At 42.5% G+C, this 24,271-nt stretch overlaps 1 protein-coding gene across 5 annotated transcripts in view; it reads right to left on the reverse strand.

Moving 5' to 3' along the window:
• Positions 1-3,204: 3,204 nt before the first annotated feature.
• Positions 3,205-24,271, reverse strand: part of rims2b (regulating synaptic membrane exocytosis 2b) — a 149,810-nt gene continuing 128,743 nt past the window's right edge. For 4 of the 5 annotated variants that reach the window (XM_018741460.2, XM_029248076.1, XM_018741461.1 and 1 more), the window contains 5 exons: positions 10,398-10,539; positions 10,009-10,121; positions 9,358-9,459; positions 5,222-5,361; positions 3,205-5,013 (listed from right to left, as the gene is read on the reverse strand). In XM_018741460.2, the coding sequence (XP_018596976.2) occupies positions 4,798-5,013; positions 5,222-5,361; positions 9,358-9,459; positions 10,009-10,121; positions 10,398-10,539 (713 nt within the window). In that variant the 3' untranslated portion in view covers positions 3,205-4,797. Of the gene's footprint in view, positions 5,014-5,221; positions 5,362-9,357; positions 9,460-10,008; positions 10,122-10,397; positions 10,540-13,248; positions 13,704-24,271 lie in introns of those variants that run through there. The other variant, XM_018741462.1, reaches the window with a different exon arrangement.

The raw sequence follows: 24,271 nt of genomic DNA on the forward strand, positions 1-24,271 counted from the left end.
TTAAGAATATTAACAATAGGTTCTTCAAGCACGGAAACCGCGGCTTTCGCTAATTTGGTGGGGACTGGGTCTAAGGACAGGTAGGACCTTTTGTAGAACGAATTAGCACAGTATTTTCCTCTATAGTTATCAAAGCTACTGAAATGGAATGGACAACAAATATTATCTTCGTAAGAAGCGCTTATGCTGGCTAAGACTGAACTAGAGGGCACTATGGATTCATGGATATTCTTTAATTTATTATTGAAAAACCACATAAATTCATCAATAGTAATGGAAGCAGAAATACATTGTTTATCTTTGTGTTACTAGTCAAGTAAGCAATAGTATTAAACAGGAAGCGAGGGTTCTTCTGATTTTCATCAATTAACTTTGCGCAGATCTGGCATGAAAAAGTGCTTTTTAATATTTTTTTAGACAATCGGACCAGGCTACATAATAAACGTTTATTTTAGTTGAACACTATTTATGCTTTAATTTACAACATTCTAACTTTATTGCATGAGTTGTTTTGTTGAACCACGGCAAGGTTCTTACAGTTCGAATAAGTTTAGTTTTTGGCGGAGCCGCAGAGTCTAGAGCGAATTTTACCACTGAATTATAATCAAAAGCCATTTGATCAATATCTACACTCGTTCCAAAATCAGAGATTCTGATATAATCAACAATTTTTGCAGTAGTATTTTCATCAATATCCCACACGATTTTGGTCTTACTGTGGTTGGACAGCACCGCCAGCTATAGAGCAAAGGTTAATAAGTAATGATCAGAAATAGTCTTGTTTAAAGCAATAATATTCACATGATGAACATCTACACTGTAGGTTATGACGAAATCAAGCTTATAGTTATGGGATTGAGTAAGTCTGTTAACAACTTGAGTAAAACCCCGCGGAGTTTAAAAGAAACAAAACTATTAGCGAGAGTATCCGATGACACGTCTATATGAATATTGAAGTCACCCATCAAGATCATTTTGTCATGAGTAATGATTAAATTGGTTATAAAGTTACTAAATTCCCTGAGAAAAGAAGAATACAGTCCAGGTGGATGATAGATAAGGAACATATTGGGTTTTGACTTAATCTAGCTGTAGAACTTCAAACGAGGTAAAATTATCACAATTTCTCAGTGTTATTTGTAATCTATTACTGAAAAGAATGCTGACTCTACCTTCATGACATATAGAACGAGATTTATAGAAATAATCTTATCTGTCTTCTTTTAGCGGAATCATATCAGACTCACCAAGCCAGGTAAGAAAAAATAGATCGGACTTGTAACTTAATATGAAGTCCTTTACTAGAACAACTTTACTTGTTAGTGAACGAATGTTTAACAGACAGCATTTTACATTACAGTTTTGCCTCGGTGATACTTTGAGAATGTCTGTTTTAACGTATTTTAGGTTTCTGGTGCAAACATTCCTATCACTAAGTCTAGTTAAACACTGTGGCCCTATAATGGTTTGTATGTTTTGGCTGCACTTAACATTTTTATTTAAAGTTTTGAGGTCCACACTGGACTCAGCACAAGAAACCCCATCACATGTGAAATGACCACCAGTACCAGAACAAGTAACAGACCCATCAAATGTAAATATCTCGGTGCCGTGTACCTGCTCAAACGCCGCAGTGATGAGGAGGAAGGGATGCTAGCAGTTTACTGTGATTTCTTTGAGTCCCCTGTAATCAATGCAAGGACACACCCACCTGTCCTTCTTATCAATAAAAAAGAATCCTGCAGAGGCAGCAGAGGTTGAGGGCCTCATGATACCAGAGGCCAAAGCCTCAGACATATACGCTTCCATAGCTTTTTGCTCGGGTAAGGATAGCGGATATATTCGACCTCTAGGGATGAGGTCGGAGATCAATAGCACAGCCCTACGGTCAGTGCAGAGACAGGCCTTACTAAAGATCTCTTTAAGATCATGGTAAACCTCAGGCACAAGGGGTTGAGCTATATTTGGACTTTCTATGGACGTGGCACGAGACGGAAGAGACAGAGAGGAAGTGACACAGAAAACAAAAAAGAAAAGGATATTATGCATTTTCTTGTGAGCAATTATTTCTACACCAAGATGAACAAATCCAATTCAATTCAATTTATTTTTATAGAGCGTTCTTCTCACGCAGTGACACAGGGCACTTTAACACAGGCATAAGGCAAGAAAAACAGATAAAAACAAAGAAGACAGTTGATTAATGGCTACCATAATAAAGTACTTTTATAGAGCTATAAGTATGCCTACTGGCCACCGGGGAAAGGAACAAAAACTCCCAACTGAAGGTTGAGGGAAAACAAAAACCTCTGGGGGTCCACGGGCCAGTGGTTGCCCACCCCTCCTGGGCATTCTAGATAAGTAACAATTGTAAGCCAGTTTAACAAGTAATAATGATATTGTTGCTAAATGGTATCTTGGATCCCCAGCTTAGCACGGAATGTTTCGTTCGTCATGACAGTTGGTCATCATCCTCAGTCAGCATTCCATTAAAGTTCCTTTGAAAAAATTGTATGGGTATCATCAGTTATAAGCAACTGATTTAAATCAATTACAGAAACAGAAACTTTCTTGCTAATTCCCAAATGACACATTTTTTTGTTTGTTTTCAGGGAAGTTGATACCCTGTTATTTTATTTAAAGTATTCATCAATTATTTAAATAATATACGTCTATCGGGTGGTCCCCGATTTAAGATGGTTCAACTTGCAATTTTTTCAACTTTATGATGATGTGTTGGCAATAGACATTCAGTAGAAACTGTACTTCAAATTTTGATTTTTTCCTGGGCAAGCGATGTGCGGAGTGATACTTTCTCATCATGCAGGGCAGTGACAGCGATCCACATCTCCCATTCTGTCACGCAGAGGTATGTATTAAGTATATTAAATGCATTTTTGACTTAGGATATTTTTGACTTATGATGGGTTTCGGCGAATGTAACCCCATCGAAAAGTGGGAACCACCTGTATATTATGAACTTCACTAAGCAGTAGCTGACAAAAGCTTGATAAAGGACTCAAAATAATTTGTATTAAAAATTAATACTGTATAGCTGCTTCCTATTTTGAAATGTGATTCATCCTTTTACACAATGGCTGTATTTGAATAGCAAGAAACACAGTTTGACAGAACTTGTTTAGTTTGACTTTTTGTTTATTAAATTCTTTTATAACAGTATTAAAATAAAATACACTTGCAGTCACATTGTTTTTTTTCCCATTTGTTCTGTTAAGTATAAAATGTTTTCCCTTTATTTATGCTCGTTTTTGATCAGACAGACATTGTCATACAGGTTGGTGGAATGTTTCCTTGGATGTCAGTTGGCCACAAAAGATCAGCCACTAATTTGCTGTAGAATTTAATTCAAGGTGAGGCAGAAAGGTAATTTAGTTAACATGCACTGTACAAGAAACTGCAAAAATTCCAATTTGCTTTTTCTATCAAAACATGCGGAATTACTGTAAATGTGCCCAAGCCATGTTGAAAAAAAGGAAGCGAAAAAAACAACATGCTTGTTAAACAAAACAAATTCTGTATAAAGAACTAATCAAGAACTGTAAAATAATGTACAGCCCTGAAAGATCTGGGGTAAGTTCATAGAGGGAATCCATGGTACTCTGGCCATCAGTCTGCAGTGAGGGACAGAGAGTGAAAAGTGTACAATTTGCACAAAATGTTAATGATCATAAGGCTTGCACCTTTACAATGAAATAAATACCTTACATTTATTTTAGTCTTATTTTTGTGACATAAACATTTCTTTTTTAAATATCATCTAGAAGGTATTGTTTTAGGTTCCCTTAAATAAATGTCTGCAAAAAAACAGACTAATGGATGGTCCAAAGAACATCAAACATGGAATCTTTCCCACAGTCACATTCAGTCTCCTTGAAATCCATGCACTAGAGAAATTCATCTTCAAAAATAATATAAACAGTTGAAATGGCTGATCTGTGTTTCATTTTTTTCCATTTTCTGCATGTTACAGCCTCTACAAAATTATTCTGCTTTTTTCCAACTTCTGAGAAGTTTAAGTACATGCAAAAATGCCCCCCACCCCCACTTTTTAAACTTCATAAAATATATGAACAGAGATCACAGAAGTTCATGTCAGTGTTGGTTCTGCTGTTCATATCTTGGAACTTGGATGGTAGCCATGTCATTTCTAATGCCATTTTTTTCTTTTTGTTTGTTGTTTTTTTAAAGCATGCTCTCTGGACGAGAACGACATGAGACACGGAACACGTCAGTGCACATGAAGTAATGAGGGTGGGCTCGCCTGGGCAGCTCACTTCCACTTTTCTGACTTGGCAGGCTGTCACTGGGCTGCTGTTGCTACGTCTCTCTGCTTTCACTGAACAGCTGGGCTCATTGGCATGGTGTCATCAAGGGACTACAACCCTGGTGGACATGATGAGAACATGGACAAAAAAACACAAACAAAAAAATGCAGCTTTCTTTTCAAAATGATCTCTGCAGAACAGTTCTCAGTAGTTTTTTTACTTTAATTTTCCCCATGGCTTCAAAAGTGGATGAAAACCTCGTGCCGCTGAATTCCACATGCTTAGCAGTCCTTCCCAGTGTCCTGTGCTAGCTCGGCGTTCTTTAGCAGGGCTCTTGTTGCACTGGGCACACGGCTTTGCAGAAAACACAAGCCCATCTCCGCAACCCTAGAAACGAGCTTCAGATGACACAACTGGAAGCATGCAGGTGTGACCTGGGAGCGGCCACCTGCAATCGTTACCCTTCATGCCGATGCTGGTTGCTACTACATAGCTACCTGCCTTTGCTCTGCTACGACCTGCCGCCCGGTGCTGAGGAGCTGTCCAGGGATGTTTGGGAGGTGCCTCTGGTCAAAGGAGCCAGTGTTGAGTCCACCAGTGAAGATGGTGGAAACAGTTTGAACCAACCGATCACCATATTGGACAAGTCAAGATCATCTAAAAGGATTTGAACAGCTCCCATGAAGGACTTGTGGTCCATGCGTCCGTAGTCTCCCCATACAATGACCTGTCAAAAATGAAAGCAACAAAATGCTGATGTACTCTGGTAGCTGTACACACTCACTTCAGATTCTAACATGAACTAAAGGTAAGGAAAATAAAAAGAGACAACTTTGTTCATTCATCATCATAAAGTGCATGTTTACTGCATTTACTTTATTACACAGCCTTTTAAACAAAACAACAGTGAAGGAAATGAGTGCCAGTAAGAGTACCTGTAAGATTTTCCCAGTCGGACTTTCCTGGAAGGACAGCTGTTGTTGGTACAGCGGTTCCAGTGTCTTCCTGGCTACTTTTGTTTTCTTTTTGGCAACACAGGATCCATTGAGCATCAGGTACACTTTCACATAGGGTGCTGTGGATTGAACAAGCACATTCATTTAGTGAAAAACTGTTGTCATATTACATCACAGAAATGCTAACAGTAACTTTACAGTTTGACTCCAGAGCCTTTCTACAGCAGGATAGTTTTTACTGTACCAGTTTAGGGTAAGTACCTTTTTCACAGGTACTACAGCAGGAATGGGATTCAAACATGATTCAAAGCATCCATTGTAAGGTGGTGGCTCAGACCACTATGCCACCTGCTCTCTCTTAATACTAATAGCTTTTATAAATAAAGTACTATCATATAACTATAAACTTGCTTATTGAAATTGTATAAACAGCTTTAATAACATCACTACCCTTACACTAGTGTAAAGAAAGCTTCATAATCAAATTAAGATTGTCTAGTATCAGACAATACCTATAACAGCACACTGTCCATGTGCTTTGCTGAGTGAAAGTTCCAGGCAGTGATCTTGTGAACTTTACTTTTTATATCATATACATCCATCAGCTAAATCATCATAATGTTTCCTCTCACATTGTACTGACACCCTATGCTTCCTAGACTGATAGACTGTATACCTCCACAACCCTATACTGGATAGAAGGTTATTGGGCTGAAATAAAATACGACATTAAAATACAAGGTAGAAAAATATTTTTGTTATCAATAATGTAAGGGTTATTGTTTAAAACTATCATGCGTAAAAATACCTTTTTTAATTTGTACTTTATATTTGTAACTTGTATTTTAGGTGACATATTTCATATCAGGGGGGTGCGGTGGCGCAGCGGGTTGAACCACAGTCCTGTTACCGGGTAGGCTCCGGTTCCCCGTGACCCCGTATGGGACAAGCGGTTCTGAAAATGTGTGTGTGTGTGTGTGTGTGTGTGTGTGTGTGTATTTCATATCAGTGAACCCATAAGAAATAAGGACACCCTCGTAACTGCCACGCCCCCTTTGGCGCAATGAGGATCACCTGCAGCGGATCAGGGGATGGGCGCATAAAAGGGAGGCTCAGAACGCATGCAGACGTGGAACCTTGCTTCAGCGTTGCTCATTGCTCTTTGTGTGTACTCATTGCCTTAGCTACCTTCCTCGTTCCTCCCGTTCCCTACCCTGTTCTCTCATCTCCTCTCCTGCCTTTCTCCTGACTTCACGGATACCACGATCTCTTGCTTGTTTTTTGGATTACTGCTTTTGGACTTTCCCTTTGGTTTTGTTAGTACATCGGCAACCCTTGGCTTGTTTTTTGACTACGGTGTTTTGGATTCGCGGGGGCACGGTGACGCAGTGGGTTGGACTGGGTCCTGCTCTCTGGTAGGTCTGGGGTTCAAGTCCCGCTTGGGGTGCCTTGCGACAGACTGGCGTCCCGTCCTGGGTGTGTCCCCTCCCCCTCCGGCCTTACGCCCTGTGTTGCCGGGTAGGCTCCGGTTCTCCGTGACCCCGTATGGGACAAGCAGTTCAGAAAGTGTGTGTGTGTATGTTTTGGATTCCCCTGTTAAACTCTGACGCTCTGCACTTGATTGATGGCTTCCTTCCGGTGCACCATCATGACAGTAGCAGGTGATTTCACAGAACAAATTACACTCTTTATGGGAAATGTAAAAGCCACTAAGAATGAAGCAATCAGCAATATGAATAAATAATACCAAGACTGCAATAATAGAGTGAAGAGCTCTCTTGAGGGAAATATGTTCCTGTGTTGTTCCACATGTTGTTAATGATGTTCTCATTTCTTCTGATGCTGGTCAGATCTATATTCTTATGTTACTTGACTTGAGTGCTGCGTTTGATACTGTTTACCATAGTATCTTACTGAGTAGACTTGGAAACCTGGCTGGACTAAGAGGTACTGTTCTGAAGTGGTTTGAATAGTATTTAGCAAACCGTGAACAATTTGTTTTGAAATCCGATGACAGCACCCCGTCCATCTCTACTACGGTTCAGTATGGTGTGCCGCAGGGCTCCGTGTTGGGTCCATTACTTTTCTCACTTTATATGTTACCACTGGGTGATATTATTCGCAAGCACAATGTTAATTTCCATTCGTATGCCGATGACACACAGTTTTATGTATCGTTCAAGCCTGATGATCCATCACATGTGATGTCGTTAACTAATTGTTTTACCAGCATAAAATTATGGATGAGTAATAATTTTTTATCTCTAAATGCCAGTAAAACAGAGGTACTTGTGGTGGGTGGTGATGCTAAAACTCTCGACACAATCACGTCAATCTTTACAACAAATGGTATTACCTTCAAGCGTACCGATTGTGTCAAGGATTTGGGTGTCCTGCTGGATGGAAAGCTATCATTTGTATCGCATATAAATGCTTTGACTACATCGTGCTTCCTTCAGTTGAGAAGCATAGCTAAACTGCGGTGACTCCTTTGTAGACGGGATTCTGAGAAACTGGTTCATGCTTTTGTTTCCAGCAGGCTGGATTACTGTAATGCTTTATTGTCGGGTTGTCCGTACCAGACTGTATCCAGGCTACAGTTGGTACAAAATGCTGCTGCGAGAGTTGTTACTAGAACTAGGAAGTACGACCATATAACACCGGTACTTAAATCCTTGCATTGGCTCCCAGTCTCTTATAGAGTTGACTATAAAATCCTGCTTTTGACCTATAAGGCAATACATGGCATTGCTCCGGCTTACCTTTGTGAGATCATTAATCTTTATATCGCAGGACGATATCTCCGTTCATTAGATGCAGGTTACCATAAAGTACCTGTGATCAATAAGACTTCAGTAGGAGGTCGCGCCTTTAGTTATAGAGTACCTAAACTGTGGAATAGTCTACCAGTTACTGTCAGAAATGCCCCGTCTATTTCTGTTTCCAAATCCCGACTTAAGACTGATATGTTCACTCAGGCATTCCACCTCGTAATGTAATTCAATCTGCCTTGGTTATTTATTTTATCACCTTAACAAAAATGCATTTTAAATTTACTTAAGTAACAAATTACTAACTGTCCTATCTTCTCGTTGAGCACTACCTCGCTACATAAGACCTGAGGAGGCTGGCCAGTGGTGACAGACGAATCCCATGCTGACAGAGGATGATGTCCATCTGCCGTGATGATCGAGACGTTCCATGCCGAGTCGGGGATCCAAGATGCCATTCACCAACATTATAATTACTTATTAAACACTGGCTTACAAATTGTTATGTTCTAGAATGCCCAGGAGGGGTGGGCTACCACTGGCCCGTGGACCCCCAGAGGTTTTTTCTCCCTCAACTTTCAGTTGGAGTTTTTGTTCCTTTCCCCGGTGGCCAGTAGATATACTTATAGCTCTATAATAAGTTCTTCATTATGGTAGCCATTAGTTGACCCTCTTCTTTGTTTGTATCTGTTTTTCTTGCCTTATGTCTGTGTTAAAGCACTCTGTGTCACTGCGTGAGAAGAGCGCTCTATAAAAAAATAAAATAACACACACACACACACACACACACACACACACACACACACACACACACACACACACACACACACACACACACACACACATTTTCAGAACCGCTTGTCCCAGACGGGGTCGCAGGGAACCGGAGCCTACCCGGCAACACAGGGCACAAGGCTGGAGGGGGAGGGGACACACCCAGGACAGGATGCCAGTCCACCGCAAGGCACCCCAAGCGGGACTCGAACCCCAGACCCACTGGAGAGCAGGACCCGGTCCAATCCACTGCGCCACTGCGCCACCGCGCCCCCCTAAAATACACACACATCTTCAGAACCGCTTGTCCCATACGGGGTCACGGGGAACCGGAGCCTAACCCGGCAACTCAGGGCATAAGGCCGGAGGGGGAGGGGACACACCCAGGACGGGACGCCAGTCCGTCGCAAGGCACCCCAAGCGGGACTCGAACCCCAGACCCACCGGAGAGCAGGACTGTGGTCCAACCCACTGTGCCACCGCACCCCCCCCTCCCCCTAAAATAATAATAATAATAAAAAAAAGTTGTAGAAAAAACAGTGGATTCAGGACAGTACCCTGACCACTCACCAGGCAGCACTTTGGAACCAGGCTTCCCAACAAGGCCCCTGGCGCGGATGATCTCCACCTCCAATAACTCGTTCTTCATCACCATTCCAATTTGAATGTCCCCTGTAAATAACAAATCCCCCATGAAAATGGTTTGCTTTCATTCCCTACATTTATATATTTAGCTCACACTTTTCTCTAAAGCAACTTACAATTATCAACCCATTTTAAACAGCCAGGTAATGGTTTACTGGAGCAATTTAGGGTAAGTATGCTACTCAAGGATACTGCAGTTGGAAGTGGGATTCAGACCTACACTCTTTGGGTCCAAGGGCAGCAGCTCTAACCACAGCACCACCTGCTGTCCCATGCCACTTCTTAGTGATATATTATTCATTATTCATTTAGTGATATGCAATGATTGTTAGCTAATATTCATCTGACACTTGTATGAACTCTATCAACTGCCTACATTCAATCATACATCTGTACAGCAGAGCATGTAATACGCGTGTGCACACACACACACAATGGAAATTTTTTTTTATGACTTCTTGTGATCCACCATATGGATAATATACTATAAAACTAATATTTTAAAAAGACTATATAATGCTTTTTTAATTTACACACAGCTAATTAATGTACAACTACTTCAGTCAGAGCACTTACCCATAGGGGGTGTGGCCAATGTCTGCCTCCCAACAATTTGGGCAGGGCCTAATCCATCCAGGAAGTCACTGAACTGGCTGTCAGATGAGAGCCTCACGTTGGGAAAGATGAGGCTGTAGGGAGGAGACGACTTATCACCATTCTGTCACGCAAGCACCAGCTGCTCGATACATGCACATTGCATTGGATGGAAGCACAGCTATATGAAAGACTATAAACAGCTGGAGCCTCCATAACTGTCCAACATCTACTGCCAGGGCTGCCAAGGGTAGTCGGGATGTCAGAGTAATTGACATGGTATTTCACGTTAACGTGACTGTGGGAGCTGAAGCACAGGGGCATACAGTGCTGGGTGTGCACTTGGACCTGCTCAGCGATAAGAGCCTTACTTCCCCTCGGAGCTGAAGCTGTTCATGCTGCCGTCGTTGGACTCGCGGCTTGTCTGGCGTGCAATGCGGCTCCTCATCTCCACAGCTAGGCCTGTCTCCACGCTGCGCTGCACGTTGCTGTGCAGCTTCTTCCCTCCACCTTCTGAATGCAAATGAGAGCAGAGCAACGTTAGCAGAAAGCTCCGGGCTCCACTCTGTGTGTCTGGGGCACCAGAACACCTTCTCCCCCAGTGAGCCACGGTGTCTCGCTTCAGCAAAGTTTGGTAAAGAAATCCTCAGCTGATGAAATTACTGTAACTCTCCTGCTTTTACATGTTCAAAAGGAATACAATTAAGTAAAAACTACCCTAATGTTAGGCTTTTACACCACACATTTTCATCATCTATTAATCCAGTAGTTTAAACAGTTGGGTGATTTTCAGCTGGCAAATTCTTTCTTGATGAAAGAAACATCATAAACTTACCGTGTTACCAGTGAAATAGTGTAAATGATATTCTGTACATTTCAACTACTCTGTATTTTCAAAGGAAATGATTACAAGAATATGAAAGCGCACAAACTTGGTGACGTTCCCTTGCAGAGATATTAGAACATTCCGGGCTACAGTAGCTAGTGCTGCAGGCAGGGTGAGTGAGGAGCACACCCCCAACCTGGCAGTGCCGTCGCTCACACAAGACTCACACATAGCTAATCGCACCTACTCTGTATATCGCATGCATGGACACAGTACAAGAGGCATCACCATAGCAGTGTGACCATGATATGCAACATAACAGCAGAAACGGTTTGAACAGCCTCTGGTCAAATCTCCACTAACGAGTGTTGAAAATTTGGGAGACATTAAAATGTGCCACTGTACTGACTGAGGAGAGGTTTGAAGGCACCCCAGGGCCTCGTGATACTGTATGTGGAGGGTGACACCTGCCGAAGTGCACTGCCACTCGAGAAAAGGCTCAGTGCACCAGTTACATGCTTTAATTCGTTCTTCTTTCAAGGCTCAGTCAACACTGTTCTCTGCATCAAAGTAGAGCACCATATGGGCAAAAAACTATGGAATAAGCTGTTTGTTTATCAAAAAGTTTAATATGTGCACTTTTGTGGATTGTGCCATAGGAGCTTCCTATGGAATTCACCAGAAATGACAATAAAGCAGCGATGTACAAGAACTGTGTGCGGTATTACAAGGGTATTTCAGCAAAATTTAGAATGTCTGGTCTCGAAGCAGGCAAGTAAATGTGGTTACGTTTATAATTACACCACATATTCATGCACTAATAACTCTCTGGAGAGAATCCACATCACATTGCATTTATTCAATTATGACAGAGAAAATATCCCAATAGATTCACTGCCAGAGCTCCAGGGCAACTGCTGATTGTGCTTTCTCCCTCCAACGCACTGAGAGGACAGGCAAAAAGAAGATCTTTAAAATGCCACAGTTGAGCTGTTTTACTCCACATTTAGTCTGAAGTCAAGTATTTAATGTTACCTATTAACTGTTAAATTATAACTCCTTGATACATGTCCTTGATAATCCATTCATCCATCCATAGACACATTTTAATTAAGGATCGTCCTTTTCAATGGTTGTAAACATAAAAAAGCTCAGTTTTGTGAAAGAACAGAACAGCAAAAGGGGTTTGATTTTTTATAGGAAAGAAGTTATTTAAACTAATTTTAAGCAGTAGTTGTTAATTTTTCTCCTTTGGTGGTTCTTTCCATTAGTATTGTGGAAGAGAACAAGGGACAGTGGGATCTGGAAAGGACAGCATTTCAGTAAAGGCAGTAAATCCCAGTGAAACAGGCATGCTGGAGAGGAAAGGATCTGTACGCGTGCAGATCATATATACCAGAGTATGTAATGGGCAGTAGGAGCTCCACACAGAGCGAGCTTTGCCCTTCCTAGGAGCTTCTGCAGGCCCCCAAGGCACTACTCTGGGGACAGTGAGAGGTAACCAAAGTCCACCACCAAGAGCTCCCAGATCCCAGCTGTAAAAGTCACTCAGCTGTGAGCCCTGATCAAGGACTGGGACCGGTAGCCAGGCATCATTTCAGGCCTGGACAGAGTTCACTTGCCAACATGGACAAATGTATTAAAAGGTAATAAAATGCCTATTTTACAACTCTCACCTAAATAGATGCTTTTAGCTGAGCAGGCAGCAAATCCAGTCCACTGGCCACTGTATTACACTGTGTGGTCAAACCTGACACCATTTTCCTTCTCACAAAACCAACAGGGGGCGTTTTCACAAACCGTCATAGCACATACTAAACATAGCGCTGCTCCACATTCCTGATAGCGCCACAACTGATGATACACACGTTTCAAGGATGTTTTTTTTTTTTTTTTAATGATAACAAAATCACCCTGTTTTCTGCTTCAAGGAATAAAGTACCACTTCAGTTCTGTTTTCTGCAAGTGTGAACCCGAAGTACAGCATATCGGAGAAATTCCAAGAATACATTTTTGACATGTTCTGTGCATCTTTAATTCAGCTTGCGTTGCAGTCAGAGACACACTTACAGTATGAAGGCCCTGACTTTGAAAAGCCTTAGTCAAGGTACTTGCCCTGAATTACTTAAGTAAAAATGACACAGCTGTACAAATGGTTAAATCACTGTAACTAGTCTAGTACACAAGTAACATTGGAAGTTAGGTGTCAGATAAATACTGACAAATGTTCTAGAGCTAGAAATCTGTAGCTTCCACTCATCCAGAATAAGTTTGAGAGACATTACTTACACCTTTCTTTGCTGAGCCACTGCCCGTCATCTTTGGAACAACATCTGAAATGATGACTCAAGAAACACAAGGGAGCATGTGTCACACGGCACATGAAGCGCTCTTACCTTCGTCCTCTTCATCAAAGGAGTTCATGCAGGGAAAGTAGACAGCCAGTGCCTCGAAGGAGGCCGACAGGCTGAGCCTGCTCTGCGAACGCTGCATGCGAGTGCTGGGGGCTGTACTGCCCCCATCCTGCCCCTGTCTGCCCATGGCAGCTGTACCCGTGCTGCGCTGACTCTGCCCCTAGCTCTTGGTGCCCTGTGTCTGCCTGCGATGCTGAGCTGAGCTGAGTGCTGCTGCTCCAGCCGTGTAGGGCCACTAAGATTGGGGGGTGGGGGTTGGGGCTGATGCTTTTCAGCCAGCAGCCAATGAGATCCAGGAGCACCTCAAACCACTCCCTAGCCAGCAGCTCTGCCCAGAGATACAGTATGTGTGCAGAACTGACAGGACAGCACTGGGGTCCCCACAGGTGTTGTCAGCAGTGCCAAGCCATTTCCATGGCAATCATGACCGCTTTAGTTCTTCTTTCTCCATGGGAGCCAGACAAGTTCCTTCTTAGAAAATGCAGCTCTAGGTGGCCTCAATCCATCGCTCCCAGCATGGCAGAGGAACTCTTGATTGGCGTCAGACACAAGGAGGCAAACAGTTTTGCACCTGGCCGGGATCTAGAGTGGACTTACAGGGACTTTCTCACAGAGCATCCAGTGTTTCTCAGCAGTGGAGTGTAAGAAAGTGGAGTTCACCTGCATTGAACTGACAGCCGACACACACCAAGCACCTGCCACACCGCAATTAACGTGGAGCACTTCAGAAGGTGCCCATGGCCCAAACTGTCTCACTGACATGGTTATTAATGGGGCCTGTTGCCTCATTCACTGTGAGACATAAAGCAGAGAGGGGTGAAGCGGGGTGTGACAGTTAGGGTTAGGGTTTAGGGGTTGGGGTTAGGGTCACTCTGAGGCTGTTTTTTTAAAAAGGCTCCTGGCCACAGCAGCACATGTCCACAGCTCCTAGCTCTTGTCAGCCAGACACTGGGCACAGCACAGGGGGAGGGGACACTTAGGGCTGTGCTGAGAGCTCTTTGTCCTTAGTGGTTCACAGTGCAGAACGAATGGTGCTAAAACTAAATTATAACAAACACTAAAACTGAACAAGTGGGACACTGCAGCATGTAGGTTGAATAAAAAAGATGTAAAAAAAACTATAGGGGAACCAAAATGGGACAATGGTGCTGGAAGAGGTCGCAGAACTAACTAGTCTGACTGACAGCTGAAACATTAGTCCAGACTAACTGAATTGGTAAACAGGACCATCAGTATGACCCACCTCTATGGTATCCCTTCAGTACACACTCACTTGTTACAACAGGTGAGTCACATAATTATGAGTCATTAAGAGGGCGAAGCAATTAAAACAAGGTGGGTGTCAAGGGCAGTAAGGAATGGAAAACTGAAAAACAATGGAAGTCAGAGCAACTAATTTCCTCACATATTTGTGGTGAAATGAAACTGATTTGTGTCTTTCCTTCACACATGGCCCAAACTGACTGACTGGCAGGCTACAATAGCCAAAGCAAGCACAGATGGTTTGTGAATTTTAGCATTCCCCAGTGGGCTCCAGGCTCGGAAGAAGAAAACGTGATTGCGGATGGACTGGCAGGCACACAAATGTTTTGTACAAAACCGGGGTTCTGTTTTTCTCTTGCTCTCAGCTGAGAGGAGCACAGACATGGCGGCACATGGTCGCAGCCAAGGGGTTTGTTCTCCAGGGAAGAAGATGAATAATAAGGCCTTTATATAAGAGGTATCTCATTGCCCATTAGCAATGCAAAATGCCTCGGAGTCACAGATACTCTGAAAGAACTGTTATACCTGCCAGCAGGCAAGCTGCATGTGTACAACCTGCATGCAGCATGAGGTAAAATCCCAGCATCCACCAATGCTGATCCATCAGAGAAGCTCACTGTGGTACAGCGTGAGTCCTGCTCACAGAGTGTAAGGATGCTGCCTTTATTGTTCTGGTCACTGTCGGGGTGTGGACGGTAGCCTGTAGTGTCACCATGGGGCAGTAGGTTAGCAGGCTGCTTGAGAACCTGACTTTCTAAAGCAAATGCAGCAAAGCATTGCTCCTCCAGCTCAGAGTAATGCTGGTGCTTCACTCAACCAAACCATCAAGCTTCAAAAAAAAGGTCAAAAGATAAGTCTTTTGTTATAAATCTCACTTCTGATTTATAAGGCAGATTATTGATTCTTATATCGCAGGACGATATCTTCGTTCATTGGATGCAGGGTACCTAAAAGTACCTGTGATCAATGAGACCTCAGTAGGAGGTCACGCCTTTAGTCATAGAGCACTGAAACTGTGGAATAGTCTACCAGTTATTGTCAGAAATGCCCCGTCTGTATCAGTCTTCTAATACAGATTAAAGATTTACATCTCTACTCAGGCATTCCACCTCGAAATGTAATTCTGCTTGCCTGTGTTTGCTTTTACTACCTTCACACCAATGCATATTAAATTGACTTGTTTAAGTTACAAATTACAAACATATTACTAACTCTGTTCTTTCTTCTTGTTGAGCATTGTCTGCCTACAAAAGACTTGAGGAGGCCCTCCAGTGGTTTACAGATGCATCCCATGCTCACTGAAGATGATGACCAACTGCCATGATGGACAAGATGTACCATGCTGAGCTGGGGATTCAAGCTACCACATAGCAACAATATCATTATTACTTGTAAACTGGCTTAGAATTTTGACTTAATCTAGAATGCCCAGGAGGGGTGAGCAGCCACTGGCCCTTGGACCCCGAGAGGTTTTTTTTCTCTCTCGATTTTCAGTTGGGAGTTTTTGCTCCTTTCGTCCATGGCCAGTAGGCATACATGTAGCTCTGTAAAAGCATTATATTATGATATTTGATAGTCAACTGTCTTCTTTGTTTCTGATACAGTATATGATATCTGATGTATTTGTTTTTCTGGCATATGCGTGTGTTAAAGCACTCTGTGTCACTGCGTGAGAACACACACACACGTTCTGAACCGCTTGTCCCATACAGGGTCACGGAGCCTACCCGGCAACACAGGGCGCAAGGCTGGAGGGGGAGGGGACACACCCAGGACGGCACCCCAAGCGGGACGCGAACCCCAGACCCACTGGAGAGCAGGACCCGGTCCAACCCACTGCGCCCCCTGCGTGAGAACAGCTCTCTATGAAAGTAAATTGAACTGAATAAACTGAAAGTTTGTGATCGAGGTATCAGATAAGTAGCAAAAAGCACACATGGATGGATGAGGGTGACTGTAATGTATCTGTGAAGGCCTTGATTCAGCTATGCTTTGGAAAAATGGATACAGAGAAAGGATCTACTTCACTGAAGATGGAGCTGGGAATGCTGTCACACCCAGTGTCCTTGGACACAATGTTCTGTCACCATTGCACCCACAGACACACTGCATTTTGCATAAATGAGTAAAAACAAAAATGTGGTAATACCCTAGCAGAGAAACAGTAGAATCTCGAGCTGGACAGGAAACCGCAGATCGAGACTACACGATGTGGCTGAGGTTCTGAGTGACAGAGGACCTGAAGTTGTTAAGTGCGCAGCGCTTCTTGGACATTCATGTGACATCAGCAAAAACTCCATCCAAAACCCTGCCGACCCTCCAAAGGAGACCAACTTTGTTGAGGAAACAACGATCAGTGTCAACTTACAAACTTGTGCCTTCAAAAGTGCTTTTCCACAGGTATTGACACTGGATTGGATAATAGCAATCAACTCATTAAGGCATACAACAAACACAAATGTTGAAAATGTTGCTGTCGAGCCTCAAAGATGTCCTTTCATAAAGAGCTCCACCCAAATGCTCTGTAGAAGAGCTGCTGGAACCAGTGAACATTCTTCACTAAACAAAAGTTCCAAAAATAATTATAGCCTTCTGTGGAAACTATGGAAATATTTTTTAATTAACAACATTGCAGTGCAAAAACATGTATCTGTAGGAATTCACAAATCAATGCCCTACACCAGAGAAATGGACTTTCAGCCAAGTTGGTGCATGTGGTGCTACTAAGATGTGGTGCTCTATTTCAGTCAGAAATCTTCTATGTATGACACATAAAAACCAACATGATCATATGAAAATAAAAGCCAACATGATCCTATAGACACCTCAGAATTATTATAAAGAGAGGACAACTGTTGATGTGAAAACCAGAGATGCACAGCAGAGGTAGCTGAAAGCTCCCTGGAGACTCGAGCTTTCCCCAGACAGCTTTCGACAGCCCAGCAGCCCTACCAAGCCCACCTGACCAGTCTGGCACTTTGTGTCTCCCAGGAGAGTTGTTCTGTTGGTGGAAATGTGGCGTGTACAGCCCACGGTGCTGGTGGGCTGCTCAAAGGCTTTCTCACACATGCTCAGACCCGGTCCAAACACTTGAGTCGCAACAGAACCAACAGGGCAGCGTCTACTAAAGCAGCACGACAGCAATATGCCATGAGCCAGTGAGGAAAGAGCTACGTCTGAATTTCGTAATGTCATAATTTCGTGTTACATAAATGCTGTTCTTAATAATGAATAATATGGATGATTCCTGCTGAGAGAGTAATGCTTCACAAAGTGCTGTTGTGGAAAAATGGGGCATAATAATGTGTACATCTGCACACTTTAATATACCTACAGGAAAACCTCAGCGAGCAAGGGCTGACATGTGGATGTCCAGGCAATGTGCCTACAGCCCAACTATGAGAAATACAGTGAATGGCAAAGTGACCCACCTAGTGAGTACATTGCGCTCCAGCAGTTTTAGGTGGAGCTCACATCCACCAGTGTCCTGTAAATTTTGTGTGACTGTGTTGATTAAACAACAAGAGTCAAATTTCTATGGCTGCACAGCATTACAGCCTTCTGCACCCCCCCCGCCCCCAACACACATACACACACACCCCCACCACCTGGCCACCTTGGAGTGTTTTTCACTGCCATCCCTGTGGAAAAAGGGCTGAGGAGACTCCACCTGTAAAATGATCTTTGAGATGTGTGCACAGTAATATGCAAGTTGTGTGTGTTCAACCTAAGCCTAAGCTTGGAAAGGCCCACAGTGACATGGGAAAGATCCTCCAGTTAATAAGAAAGATGCTCTATTTGCTTGAAAGGTTTGGATTGTGCAGGCCAATGGAGGAAAGCATAGGCACTGTCATGCTTATGGAGCCATTCTGAGATGTTGTTTTGTGACATGGTAATGTAGCGTCCGGATGGGAGTCCGACACGGACGCGCATTGCTATTACATCCAAACACGGATGAAACATAAAATGACCTCACGTGCAGGGTGATGTTAAAAGTGCACTGTGCGTACTGTAAGACACTCGGTGGAAGTGAAACAGGAAACATGAGACCAGGAAACACACACGGTGTTTGAACTACGGTGAACAGTGAAACGCTACTCTGTGAGTATGACCGCAACCCCGAGATGTGATGAAATACCGGACTGGAACACTGGAACAGGACTGGAGAACAAGAGGCAGGAACTGACAGGACGGGCACTCGGGACTGGAACATGACCACCTAGGAAACAGACTGAGGGCACAAGGGACTACTAATCGCCAAGAGAGCACAACAGAACCGCTGATTAAGAATTCGCAAGTGGTTCTGCTCTGCTGGCTCGTTTTATACCTCCGTGTCCTATGAGACTGTGAGGTAATACGTGAGTGTTACCTAGCGGCACTGAGTGGCGCTGCCTCTGACCAGGGGGGCAGTGACCCCGTGGGACGTGACAAGTAAATTAGCCTGGTGATAATAACTGATGATCACACAGCTGTATTGTATGTAAATGTTTGTGTACCTTACATAATAAAAAAAAAAAAAAAGATTGATTAATTCAAAAACCATTGCAGCTGTCAAGGACTCACTTCGCCCAAGATCTCTCCAGTTCATGTATGGCGTAAATGTTCCTGCACCGGAACTTTATGATCATCCCCAGATAAGCCTTTACACAGTTGCTACCCCTGGATTGTATGTGAATGTTTGCGAACCTTCTAAAAAAAAAAAAAAAAATGTAGGAAGATTATCAGGATTCATCTATCCTGCGTTTTATGCACCTACTCGAGCAACGAACATTGGTGCATCAAGTGGAAAGTAACAAACTAGGTTTACTTAAGAATCACATGTCTGCAACTATGTCTCTTTCTCTTAATGTAATGCACAAATCTGTATTTTCGCTGAGATGTATGTCACTTTGGAGAAAAGTGTCTGCTAAATGAATAAATTTAAATGTAAATATAATGATGATCAATGTATTATTGTTGCAAAAAGCATAATTTTATGAATGTGTGTATAAAGACTAGCAGTGACATGCACATTTCAGTCTGGGGTTATGTACAACAATAAATGCTCATGTAGACATTTTCGGTCTGAGCATGAAGGGAAGCATAACACAGCAACATAAAATCCATCACTCCTGTAGCACACAATTTTAGAAGGACTAACTGGAGTACGAGGTGCTGCAATGGAAACCAGCCCACGGAAAGAAAAGCTGGTGTTTCACTCTGACTGTAAACAATGAACATCTGACTCTTCACATCTCAAAGAAACGTAACAATGTTCTTGACAAAGTTGTGCTGACTCACTATGAAGGTGGGACAAAAGCCAGCAGCACTCTGTCAGTTGCAAGAGGGGGGACTGAGGGCAGTGCTGATTTGGGTATGTGTGTGGTCTCTTGCTGATGACAGAATGTACTATTTATGTTGTTAATTAAATATGACCATTGTATACAGTATGCACCCATAATGAGCGATATCATGACTAATGAGTGATGATCTGTGTTTAATATTTCCAGCATTTCCTTGTTTACATATCCAGCCATCCCAGTCTCTACTACTAATAATAATAATAATTGTTCTGTTTGGATAGAGCTCTTCCTGAAGACAGTCCAAAGATAGATCTTGTTGATGATGAGATGAGACACCAGGAAAGAGTCATCTAGTTTACCAGCTATCCGGTAACAAGTGCCTGCCTACAGGGGATCTTGCCTCATGCTAATGGCACAATACAGAAATGTACAGAGGTTTTAAAAAGAGGACTTTGTATTGGTTCTGGGATCTTTGAAAACCACTATATTCAATAATTTAGCTGATGCCTTTCTCCAAAGCAACTCACAATTATTTACCCATTTATACAGCCAAGTAATTTCAGGATAAATACCTTGCTTAAGGGTACTAAAGCTGGAGGGGGCATTTGAACCTGTGACCATTGGGTCCAAAGGCAGCAGTGTTAACCACTATATTACCAGCACCACTTAAAGATCATTTATCAGTGTTTATTGAGAGCTGCCCATGTGAACCATTCATTTCTTTGTGTCTCCTAATGGCCCACAACTGATATGCTGCATGTTCACGTTTCCTTCTGCTGAAAATTTTATCATGATAACTTAATGGAACTGTTTTCCAAAGACTTCCTAAAGAGCACTTCCTCCATTTCATAAAAATACATCTGACTTTTCTGTCATAATGCACACAGGAATAATGTTTGCCCAAGTAACTCAAAGTCTCTCTTAGAACCTCTACATGTAGTAGGTTGGTCATAGATATGGCTCCATTGCCTGTTATATTCTAAAAACTGGTTTGAATTTAAAAAGGATGGCCATGCAAAGGCTACTGCCATTAGATTTTTAGGATGAAATGTTTGCTTCTTCCTAAAAGTTACTTCTGATTTAGCACAATGTTGAGAAATACCTGAAGGTCAGAATTGCACACATGGCAAGACTTCTGGTCTGGTAAAGATGGCGGATTAGACATGTCACCCGATAGTCCCACACTCAGATATTTTTCTTGTAACTAGAAACCCAGAGCAATGCAGTATTTCACCAGAGACTTTTCCTATTGACTTTGCTAATATTATGACATATGTATATGAGCAACGTTTAAAGTAAAGACAAAGTAAAGCACACCTTGGGAAGATGAAGGCCCTTCTGCTGACTAATTGGTGGCCAGCTGATCTCTCAATAGATCTCTCAAGGCCAGGTTGCTGGACCTGGATGAGAGCAGCACAAGATTACAATGTGCACACATTGGGCCTGCCTCAAGCAACTGAGGGCTCCCAACCAATAGTTTTCTTCTAAGAATTCTTGATGGGGTTGCTGGGAAAAGCAGCATTTCCCATCCTATTCAAAGTGAACTACGCACACTGCCTCCTGGTGCCGAAGCCTGAGACTGGTCAGCAGCTTTTCCTGGTAATTGTGCGCTTCCATCGCATTCAGAACAGGGAGTTGGTGCTTTGCACAGCAAGGGAGCAGAGCCAGCTTATGTTCCATCATTGCAGCACACTGTTTCTCCCCAGGATTTCTTTCCAGAAGGCACTCAAAAGCATGCTGTGTTCAAGGACATCGGAGCCGAGCTCTGCAAAGGCGGCATACAGTATGGACTGGACTTCCTGGAAAACCTGTGGATCATCCACAATGGAAAGGTAATATTTTGCCCACTCCTCTAGATAGCTTTTTCCAACTTTTGCATTAGCAAATCCTCTCCTTGTAACTGAGAATTTTCACTTATGGTAAAGCACAAGTGTTTGTGTATATATGGACGTACGTGTGTACGTACCTGTACTGTATGTGTACATGTATGAGTTTGTGTGTGTGTATACATGCACCTATGTAAATCCATACAATTTCAATAATCACTTGTCCTGAGTAGGGTCATGGTGATCCAGAGCCTATCCCGGAATCATAGGGTGCAAGACTGAGGGGGATAAACCCTGGAAGGGATACCATTTCACCACAAGAAAACATATGTAGATATTTTCCTTAAGTTTACCATTTAATTCTTGAAAATTATGTGAAGAACTGACTCCAATCATATTTCTTATTGTTTTTTTTCTCTCATTTACGTGTTAAAGGGTATTTTTACCAGCACCATCATTAATTATGATTTATTATGGCTTTCACCCTTTGTTGTGTTGTATCTGTCTCACAAATTATGTGTACAATTTCATTGATAGTTGTTGTAAGTAATTGCATCAACTTCCAATTTTGCCTCAGTCCTTTTGGATGTATATATTTGAATGTTACATGTGTTGTTTGCTTAGTACACACACACACACACACACACATTTTCAGAACCGCTTGTCCCATACGGGGTCGCGGGGAACCGGAGCCTACCCGGCAACACAGGGCATAAGGCCGGAGGGGGAGGGGACACACCCAGGACGGGACGCCAGTCCGTCGCAAGGCACCCCAAGCGGGAATCGAACCCCAGACCCACTGGAGAGCAGGACCCGGTTCAACCCACTTCACGCATAGATTACATCCTAAATGAGAATTCTCTAACACCACCCATCCAGCTGTGCTTCTACCAAAGCACGGCCATTACAGACCATGCTCCAGTTGCAATGGTGCTGAAGTTTGCAAGCCAAATTAATGCTAAACCTTTTTGGCAACTGAATCCCTTATTGCTATGAGACCAGCACTTTGTTAACTTTATAAGCAGATATCCTTTTTTCTACACATCAACTCTTCAGAGAATATCTCTAAAACCCCACTACGGTAAACATGACAGCTAAGGCACCACAGTTAATTTCCAAGCTTCATCACAGACCCCACTAAGATGAACACAGAAGTTTTACCCAATAAAACCTTAAAAAAAAAAAAATGAGCATGTGGCTTGGACATAGATGTGGGATCAAGTCAGCCATGATCTCCCAAGCGAGAAGAATTGAGCTCAAGCATCATGCAGCCATATAAGCAATCTTTGCTGCTTCATTAACAGTGCAAAGTACGCAGACCACTAATGACTGATGTGTCATTCGCTTTAAAGGCTGTTTTATTGGAAGGGTGGCCTTGGCCACAGGCAGGTCCAAGAAGGAGCAGCAAACTAGTCCTGCTGTCCTGTGACATGTTCAAGTTATATCTGTGTTGTTCGGCTGGGTAGCAGGTAGGGAGGAAGTGAAAATAAAATGCTCACATCCCAGAAAAATTATAATGCACCTCTGGGCAAAGCACTTAACCTGAATTTCTTCAGTATGACCTGCTGCACAAATGGGTAAATGTTATGCAAGTTGTCTCAGATAAAAGCCTCTGCTGGGGAATATGCAATTTCATAATAATGTAATAAAGCTTGACCTAAAGTGAACACGATGAATGAGGGTAAACCATAGTGACATAAGAAACTTCCCATTCAGCTGAGATGACAACATCGCTTGAGTGTTTCAGTAGTATAAAACATAATAAAGGCAAAAGAAGCCAGAAGGCCAGTGACATGAAAGGGTTTAGTGGGTCCATGGTGCAAAGCGTCACTGAAGTATAGTCTGAGCAATTCAGACTGAAATGAAAATCAAAGCGTTAGAGCAGGAGCACTGGCAACTGTTAAGCTGATATTGAAAGATATGTGATATCAGTTACACTACAGTATTCTGGGAAAAAAATAAAAATAATAGTTACATTTCATGAGCTGTTACTTTGAATGCCAAAACCTTTGCATTTAGTAATTCAGGAGCAATAACTGGAAGTGATTACTCTGAAGCTGTCTGCTATCAGAAGGAAGAGTAAGAGAAAAAATTAATTATTAAATAAAAACAACTAGATGCATAATAATGCTATATGCAAAAGTATAGCTTTCCCATGCACACCACAGCTGCCCTTTGGAAATGTTGGGACAAATTATTGATGTTTGATGGTTTTGGAAACAATTTTGGTGTGTCACTTATTTACTGTATGTTTCAGGTAAGTCTTAAACAATGATCGGTAACTAAAAATCATCTGGGAGCCTCCAATACATATATCGTATGCAATTCCAACCAAGTGGCTATGAGATATCTTTAAAAACTAATCCATATGAGCTCAAGTAATTTATATGCAGAATCTTCTGCCTGCACACTATGCCTGATTTAAAAAAACAACGTGCACTCATATATCACAAATTGCAGATCCTCAGTGACTACACTTCATTGCAAGGGTTTTCTTGCACTAAATGAGCTGTAGGACAATTAGTGAAAAGGAATTCAGATTTCACCTTCAAAGGTCTACATCTTATAAGTTGCACATTTACTTTGGTTATCTTTGGACAGGTTAATATAACCCTGTGTTTAAAGTCAATGAAA

This window comes from Scleropages formosus, chromosome 23 (genome assembly GCF_900964775.1).
Source record: "Scleropages formosus chromosome 23, fSclFor1.1, whole genome shotgun sequence".
Lineage (NCBI taxonomy): Eukaryota > Metazoa > Chordata > Actinopteri > Osteoglossiformes > Osteoglossidae > Scleropages > Scleropages formosus.